The 9,876-nt window shown below is 34.5% G+C and overlaps 1 protein-coding gene across 1 annotated transcript; it reads right to left on the bottom strand.

The window, feature by feature from the left end:
• Nucleotides 1-23: 23 nt before the first annotated feature.
• On the bottom strand, nucleotides 24-8,346 carry LOC133338158 (cyclic nucleotide-gated cation channel subunit A-like; the record flags this gene model as incomplete). Its single annotated transcript, XM_061546342.1, has 4 exons — nucleotides 8,286-8,346; nucleotides 1,270-1,557; nucleotides 1,004-1,166; nucleotides 24-92 (listed from the first exon to the last, which is right to left on the bottom strand). Coding segments are annotated over exons 1-4 (568 nt in total), but the record flags the coding sequence as incomplete, so codon positions are not given.
• Nucleotides 8,347-9,876: the final 1,530 nt, after the last annotated feature.

The raw sequence follows: 9,876 nt of genomic DNA, 5'->3' as shown, positions 1-9,876 counted from the left end.
TGACAGCACATCGATGTACCAGCCTTTGTTGGAGAAATAGTGTCGCCTCAGTTTGTAGGCATCACGCACCAGTAGTCCCTGGTCCAAGTAGCCTAAAGGGGGAGAAGAAAGTTTGCAAAATTTATTTAACAAAAAAATTAAAATGTCGATTTACAAAATACAATAATCGTGGCAATGAAATCAAATTTCGTTTTCCTCCAATTTTTATTTTTGGGATTGGAGGGGTGGTGGTTGAAAGCAGGATGCTGTCTTTGTTTGTCTTCTGTCATTATTTTTTTGCCATTTTTGTTGTCCTTGAGCTTGCCGCATGACAATGCCTTCATTTTAGTTGTCTTCCAGTGATTAGTGTCGTCGTTGTTCGTCTTGTCTTTTCCAGTTGTATTTGTTGTTGTTTTTTTCTTTTCTTCAAATATCTAGATAATGACTTTTTATGCCACTGACTGTGCGGAATATTAAATGCAACAATGTTTTGTTTTTTCTTTTGGGGGGTAAACCCGGGCAAGACAATGCAGTTTTTGACACAAAGGATAATTTTTGAGTTTGGGAATAGAATTGAAAATCATTTGAAAGGGGAAATTTCGTTTTGAGAATTCTAAAGAAAAATTGTCTTTTTCTGTTTCGAACCCCAAAAAAATAACAAAAAGGACGAAAGCAAGGATATTGGTAAAGGACCTTCGAAAAGAAGCGGTTTAAGTTATACAAATCGACAGGAGAGATACCTCATCTAATAATGGACGAGATGCCTCTATTATATATAAAAGAGAGGCATCTTCCAAAAATAGAAGAGAGGCCTCTTCTATCCATAGAAGAGAGACCTCTTTTATACAAAGAAGAGAGACATCTCCAAAAATCGAAGACAGACCTCTCTATCCACAGTGGACGAGTTTGATTTTTCCCCTTTATGTCCTCTCATCTTCAATGGAAATCTCCAGTTTCTCGCAATTTAAAATTTTTCCAATTTTCCCAATTTCCCTGCTATAAAAAATGTTTTTCTCCCACTTACCTTCATGCATGTGCACCAACGTATCCATCAAATAAATGAAATCACATAAATAGTCAAGGAAATACCAAACCGGTGTTGCACGGTGATTAATTTCCCAAAATACGGCACGGCCCACCACAAATATGATGTTATATAACACAGCTAGGGATACCACTGCCAGCCACTGAAAACAACAGCAACATAAAAAAATATATTTGATGAAATGTTAAAAAAAAATATTCCTTCAATGAATGCGGAGCATTCCGAAGAAGGGTGTTCTCACTTACCCTATAATGTGACTGCAATGATGGATTGACTGACAGTCGATTACACAGCCTACTGGAGCCGCGTATTTCACATGCCGGTCCCGCATCTGCTTCAGCTGAGGTACTTTCATTGGTCGTGCTGACCTGTGTTGAGGCTGGTGTTCTGCCGATTTTATCGGCATTTGTGTTATTGGAGAATCGCTCGACAAACCAATCGGGCGGTTTGGCACGATTACGTTTCGTTAGACGTTGACGCAGGGCATTTAGGGTGCGACGCAGTGTTGAGGGTTTGGAATGTTTTGTTTGGTCCTGGAAATAGATAGAAAAGATGGGGAATATTAAAAATATTTGTATTCAAAATTAAATGGGAGTTATTTTTTTTTAATTTATATCTTTAAATACTAATTATTAGAATATTTTCAGGGGCCAAAATAAGGCGTGGATTTTTTAAAGAATGTTTTTTCAAGGACTTACTAAGGCGGGGATTTTTTAAAGAATATGTTTAAGGATTTCTTAAAGACTGTTATAAGGCGTGGATTTTTTAAAGACTGTTATAAGGCGTGGATTTTTTAAAGACTGTTATAAGGCGTGGATTTTTTAAAGACTGTTATAAGGCGTGGATTTTTTAAAGACTGTTATAAGGCGTGGATTTTTTAAAGACTGTTATAAGGCGTGGATTTTTTAAAGACTGTTATAAGGCGTGGATTTTTTAAAGACTGTTATAAGGCGTGGATTTTTTAAAGACTGTTATAAGGCGTGGATTTTTTAAAGACTGTTATAAGGCGTGGATTTTTTAAAGACTGTTATAAGGCGTGGATTTTTTAAAGACTGTTATAAGAGAATATGCATAGAATCAAAGTACAGGTCGCATTTATGATCCGATTTGGATGAAATGTGGCACAAGTCACTTATTTGGCCCAAGGACGAACCCTATTGAAATTTGGAAAAATCGGTTCAGATTTAGATATGGCTCCCATATATAGTTTCGTCCGATTTAAGGTACATGGGGCACTGAAGTCCCAGTGTGTCTTTCGATTTGCACGAAATTTGGCATAGCGTACTGAATTAGGTCTAGAATGATGTGTGTTAAGTTTCGTGAAAATCGAGTCAGATTTAGATATAGCTTCCGTATATAGTTTCGTCCGATTTAAAGAAAATGGTGTACCAAAGTCCCTATATATCTTTCGATTTGCACGAAATTTGGCATAGCGTACAGAATAAGGTCAAGAATGATGTGTGTTAACTTTCATGGAAATCGGACCATATTTAGATACAGCTCCCATATATATATTTTCGTTCGATTTAACGTAAATGGTGTACCAAAGTCCCTATATTTCTTTCGATTTGCACGAAATTCGGCATAGCGTACTGAATTAGGTCTAGAATGATATATGTTAAGTTTCGTGAAAATCAGGTCAGATTTAGATACAGCACCCATATATATTTTCGTCCGATTTAATGTAAATGGTGCGGCAGAGTACCTATATATCTTCGGAGTAGCACTAAATTTGGCACAGCGTACTGAATTCAGCATAGAATGATGTGTGTTAAGTTTCCTGGAAATCGGTCCGGATTTAGATATAGCTCCCATATATATTTTCGTCCCCATATATATAGGGCAGAGTCCCTATATATCTTTCGATTTGCTCCAAATATCACACAGGATAACGAATTGGGTCTAGAATGATGTGTGTTAAGTTTCCTAAAATCCGGTCCAAATTTAGATATAGCTCCCATATACATTTCCGTCCGATTTAATGTAAATGGTACACCAAAGTCCACATATATATTTCGTACTGAACATAGTATAACCTAGAAGTTAGATATAAATGCTGCACCGCACTCCCCAGGTGGGTCCGATTAGCACAGAATATTGCACAACTTATTGAAGTTATTATGAGATAACGTGCAGCAAGTTTTGTTGAAATCGGTTCAGATTTAGATATAGTTCCTATATATAGTTTCGTCAGATTTTACGTAAAAGGTGCACTAGAGACCCAAAGTTATATAATTTATATAACCTAACATGTGGAAAGTTTTATTGAAACCGATTTTAAGTAAATGGTGCACCAAAAAATATATATATATTTTTTAAGCATCGTCGCAAGAATGATTTTTCGATGCTTAAGAAATGTTAATACTATTTTTGTTGAGAAGAATTAATTTAGAATATTTAATATTGAGAATTTATGGTGGCATTGATTTACGCATAGCTACTACTTTATATCCCAAAAAATTGGCTATAATTAAAATATATTTTCTTAAATTTTTTATATTTATATTTTTATTTTTACAATTTAAAGATAACAATTTCGTGTTCATTTCATTTAAATCTGCAATATACGGCGATTTATTTCGAAACGTCACGGAATAGATTTTAATGCCATTTTAAAAAAAAGGAGCACTGGCACATGTTTACCGATGACCATAATAATCACATATCATGCAATACGATTATTACGACAGGATATACGAAATGAACAAATAACAATATAAAAGTGTAAGCGATTTTGTTCACATCAAAATCGGACATGTGTTTAATGACCTTAGCTAACTTTTACGTACAGGTCTTAATGGGGTTATGAAAGTGGACTCACTTTTTTATAGGTCACATATCTAGCACCCATTAAATTCTTACAATTTTTGTTGAATTATTTTATTTTTATGATTACAACATAGTGAGAGAGAATCTAAAGCCGCTATGAGGTTTCAAAATTTCTTATTATATTACATTGTATTACATGTGTGGCTTTCAAATTGCGATACGAAACGTAAAGTGTCTAAGGAACCACATAGGTGTAATGAAACATGGCGTGTGAGTATGTGTGAGTTATTACCATGAGGTAGTATCTGAGAAATAAAAAGAAAAAAAAAAAATTATTTACAAATTAAAATTTAATCCGCTTTACCTTTGCCACCTAGGTAACACCAAAGTGGCTACACACAATACATATACATATGTAGAGGTGTGCATATACATGTGTATGTCAGCCACAGTTGACAATATTGAATTTGTGATTATATCGCGTTATCTACACCTAAGACGGCCACCAGTCTACAATCAACACATCAATGAATTTAATAGCATCAGTCAGTGTTGAAATTCTCACTCACACACAAACACTCTCACATACACTCTCTGGTGCATACTTCATGGCTACGAACTTCGTTCAAGGGAATTCAAGTGAAGACATATTGAAGATAGATTAATGGATGGATGGCTGGCTGAAAGGATGAATAGATGGATGGATGGCTGGTTGGTTCTTTCGTTCGTTCATTTCAGTTTGGTCTGGTTCGGCTCGTTTGAATGTGTGTGTACGTATGCATATACACATATTCACCTAGCCTACTTAGTCACCATGTTAAGTACTTTTATCTTCTTAGAAAACAGACATACGTTTCAGGTTTTCCACTTTGTTTTTCTCACCCCTCGCCCCTCAGCCACTTCCAATAGGATTTTTCCTCTCCTCGGTATACATTGTTTTGACTTCTTCTGGTGGGATACGAGAAAGTGTGAGTGTCAAACATTCCCGCACACATCAATATTCACACGTGCATTTGTCGATGAGACTCCCCCTACCATGGTATGTTATGTGTGTGTGTGTGAGTGTCAGTGTGAATATGTCACTCCTATTAATTTAATATTTATTTTACTCACACAATTCTCCCTTTTCTCCACATGAGTGTGTGTGTGTCTGTGGCAAGTTAAAGATATCTTGACATTAAGTCCTTGAAGTTGGGAAAACTCGGTTTGTTCAACGATATGACATGTCCTTGATTAAATAGCAATCCTTCTTTATGAGACAGATTCGCCAGAAGTTTATGTGATAGTTTACAAAACTGTGTGAGTGTTTATATGTAAGTGTGTGTTTAACATGGTATTGGTTGGAGAGATCTGCAATGCATTGAACTATTGATTCGAATCTCGGTTGTCAATAGCAAGGTTGGAATATTGATATTTTTATTAATTCCGAAACAGGTTAAATTTGTGATGAAAGTAAACGTTTTTTTAACATTAAAATGTTCAGGATTTTTAGGGTCCTTAAGAATTCACGATTTAAAAAAATATTAAAAAAAGTATAAGGCGTGGATTGATTTTTTAATAATATATCTTTCAGGAATATTTTTTTTCACCACTCTGTGGTACAGGGTATTATGTCTTTGTGCATATATTTGTAACAGGCAAAAGGAAACGAGATAGACCCAGTTTTCCTTTTGAGAATATGCATAGAATCACTTTCTAAGTCGATTTATGCATGTCCGTCCGTCCGTCCGTCCGTCTGTAGATGTTAAATTGTAAACAAAGTACAGGTGGCATTTATGATCCGAATTGGATGAAATTTGGCACAGCTCACTTATTTGGCCCAAGGAAGAATCCTATTGAAATTGAAGAAAATCGGGTCAGATTTAGATATAGCTCCCATATATATTTTCGTCCGATTTAATGTAAATGGTGTACCATAGTTCCTATATATTTTTCGATTTGCACGAAATTGGGCATAATGTATTGAATTAGGTCCAGAATGATGTGTGCTGAGTTTCGTGAAAAACGGTTCAGATTTAGATAAAGCTCCCGTATATATTTTCGTCAATTGGTGTACCAATGTCCCTATGTATCTTTCGATTTGCACGAAATTTTCCATAGGGTACTGAATAGAGTCTTGAATGATGTATGTCAAGTTTCGAAAACAATCGGGTCAGATTAAGATATAGCTCCCATATATATGTTCATCCGATTTAATGTAAGTGGTGTACCAAAATCCCTATATATCTCTCGATTTGCACGAAATTTGGCATAGATTACTGAATTAAGCCTAGAATGATGTGTGCTAAGTTTCGTGAAAATCGAGTCAGATTTAGATATACCTTGCATATATATTTTTGTCCGATTATAGGTAAATGGTGCATCAAAGTCCCTAAATATCTTTCGAATTGTACGAAATTTTGGTATAGAGCACTGAATTGAGTCTAGAATTACATATGTTAAGTTTCGAGAAAATCGGTTCAAATTTAGATATAGCTCCCGCATATAGTTTCGTCCGATTTATATATTTTCGTCCGATTTAAGGCAAATGATGTACCAAAGTCCCTATATATCTTTCGATTTGCACGAAATTTGGCATAGCGTACTGAATTTGGTCTAGAATGGTGTGCGTTAAGTTTCGTGAAAATCGAGTCAGATTTAGATATAGCTCCAATATATATTTTCGTCCGATTTTAGGTAAATGGTGCATCAAAGTCCCTTTATATCTTTCGATTTGCACGAAATTTGGCAGAGAGTACTGAATTGAGCCTAGAATGATGTGTGTTAAGTTGCGAGAATATTGGGTCAGATGTAGATATACCTTCCATATTCATTTTCGTCCGATTTTAGGTAAATGGTACCTATATATCTTTCGATTTGCACGAAATTTGGCATACGGCATTGAATTAAGTCTAGAATGATGTGTGCTAAGTTTCGTGAAAATGGGTTCAGATTTAGATATAGTTCCCATATATATTTTCGTCCGATTTTATGTAAATGGTGTCACGAAGTCCCTATACAACTTTCGATTTGCACGAAATTGTGTATAGTGTACTGAATGGAGTCTTGAATGACGTGTGTTAAGTTTCGTGAAAATCGGTTTAGATTTAGATATAGCTCCCATATATATTTTCGTCCGATTTTAGGTAAATGGTGCATCAAAGTCCCTATATATCTTTCGATTTGCACGAAATTTGGCAGAGAGTACTGAATTGAGCCTAGAATGATGTGTGTTAATTTTCGAGAAATTCGGGACAGATTTAGATATACCTTCCTTATTAATTTTCGTCCGATTTTAGGTAAATGGTACCTATATATCTTTCGATTTGCACGAAATTTGACATACGGTATTGAATTAAGTCTAGAATGATGTGTGCTAAGTTTCGTGAAAATCGGTTCAGATTTTGATATAGCTCCCATATATATTTTCGTACGATTTTATGAAAAAGTGCACCAACGTCCCTATATATTCTTCGATTTTCACGAAATTTGGCATGGCGTACTTAACTTTCCAGAATGATGGGTGTTAGGTTCCGAGAAAATCGGTTCGGATTTAGATATTTCTCCCATATAAATTTTCGACCGATTTAATGTAAATGGTGTACTAAAGACTCTTATATCTTCCGATTTGCACGAAATTTGCATGGCGTACTAAATTAAGTTCAGAATAATGATTAACCTGAAATTCCGTTCACATATATATTTTCGTCCGATTTAATGTAAATGTCGCACAAAAATCCCTATATATATTTCGATTTAGACCATATTTGGTATAGCGTACTAAATTGAGTCTAGGATGAGTTGTGCTATTTTTCGAGAATATCGGTTCGGAGTTAGATATAGGTCCCACATATGGTACACCAAACTCCTAATGTTTGTCCGATTGACACGATATTTTGCACAACGTACCATATATATTTCGAACGGGTGTCTGATTGGTATTATATTTTTAACAGTGCGGCATACTGAGCCACGGGTATCATGTTTGCTATAAATCGATTTCCTTAAATCTGATTGAAATTCATTTTAGCATAGATTGACATGTCATGAAATTGTTAGGATACATATAAACAATATACATACATAGTGGTGAAGGGTATCATATAGTTGGCCCAGTCTGATTTTACTACTTTCCTTACTGGTTAATAATTTTCGTACCGTTCTAGTACGAATTTCCAAAAACCCAGCCTTAACTGTCTCCTTTGGACCAAGTGTGACCCTCACCCAAAATTTCAAGATTCTAGCTTCAGACGTTTTTGTGTGGACGTTGATGAATCGTTAAATCGGTCAGTCAGTCAATCACTTTACTCTTTTATTAGTATAGATATAAGGCGTAGATTTAAAGAATATTTTTAAGCTTCTATAGAAGGCGTCGATTTTTTAAAGAATATTTATTTTTCACACAATATTTATTTATAATTTTTTTTCTCATTCATTTGCCTTTAATATATTTCCGAATTAATTAAATTACATACAATTACAAAATCGCACACAAACAAATACAAATATTTACCATTTCATTGTGACCTGTTATGGCAGCAATGTCGATGGCTTGCACCATGTTGACAATGTCTGTTGCAACAATGCTGTTTGTGCTGCTGCTGCTGCTACACGGCAGACAACGATGATGATGGCGATGCTGTCGATGATGATGAGGATGATTCAATGACACTTGATTTCATTCAAAATTAATTCAATAGAATTTTTATTCAATACTTAATTGTTTACAGATCACAGGAGATTTCAAAATTTCATTTTGACGAGCTGACTCAATATTAAGTTAACACAATATTACTTTTTATTTTGGCCTTCACTTCGTAAAATTTATAAATGTAGGTGGATTGATATTTTATTATTTATTAAAACAAAAATAGTTAAACACTGTTGGTGTGAAAAGAGGAAGGTAAATTATTTTATTTTTTTATTTTAACACATTTTTTTTTCAATTCACAATTTTTATTAATTTTATTTTTCACTTTGTCTGGAGCACGCAGTTGCCTCACTGCACATGCGCCACTTGCCAGTGTGACTCCGATTTTTTGTGTCTTGTTTAAGGTCTGTTTTCAATTAGTTTTGCACTTTTATTGTTGGTTTTATTGTAAGTTTTTATTTTTATTTTAATGTTTTCCCCACTTTGATTGATTCTTAAACTTTAAACACAGAATTTATAAACGAGACACCACGACCACACCACCACTTCAAACTGTGGTTTGCTCGAGGGCTTTGAGTGATAGAGGAGGAGGAGGAGGCGGAGTTGAGGGAGTCGTCGTTGTCATTTTACAAATATTTCTCATTTGTCGCGACATTAAAATTCCACAAACGTTTCTCTCAAGTTAGTTTTGTCGTCTTATTTGTCATTGCTTGTTTTTTCATAAATAAATTTTGTGTTGGCATTTTTGTAACTTTTTTTGAATAATTTTCTTTGTGGAATTGTTTTTTGTATATTTTTTACACACTGGCAAAGTTTTTTTTTGTGTGTGAGAAATGGGGTTTTAAATTTTGTTGTAACACTTTTTTTCTTCAAAATTTCCATACAACTTCTTTTTAGTTGCGATTTTTTGTTTTGTTCTAGAGTTTATTTTCCCCTTGGCAGGGGAATTAAAATGCAGAAGTGCATTTGTGTGTAACACCCACACATGCATAGCCTATTTCACGTATATTTTACATGTTCTAGGTTATGTGTCGGAGTTGTCTTTTTGGGGCCAATTTTGATAACCTGAATCTGTTTTGATCCGATTTATTGATAATATTTCATACAATCGAGTTGATGGCGTTCGGAGTACTAAAGATCGCTTTTTGGCGACAACAATTATCAATTGATTGAAACCATTTGAGAAATATATGGAAATTATTGAATGCTTAAAATATAGTATTCAGCAAATGAGGAATTTGTAATTACACTATTTTACAATTTAGGAGAGGATAACACAAATTCAACCCCACTAGAAACTCATATTTTTATACCCTCCACCATAACTCTATGGTATAATCGATGCAGACCGTAAAAAACGTGGATTTTTTAAAGAATATTTTTTCACGGATAGAGGGCGTGGATTAAAAAAAAAAAAAACATTTTTTTCAGAGATCCAAACAAGGCGTGAATT

This window comes from Musca vetustissima, unplaced genomic scaffold, assembly GCF_032173495.1.
Source record: "Musca vetustissima isolate MV318-11 ecotype Yass unplaced genomic scaffold, APGP_CSIRO_Mvet_v1 utg443531, whole genome shotgun sequence".
Classification (NCBI taxonomy): domain Eukaryota; kingdom Metazoa; phylum Arthropoda; class Insecta; order Diptera; family Muscidae; genus Musca; species Musca vetustissima.
This window is presented reverse-complemented; position numbering and strand designations above follow the sequence as displayed.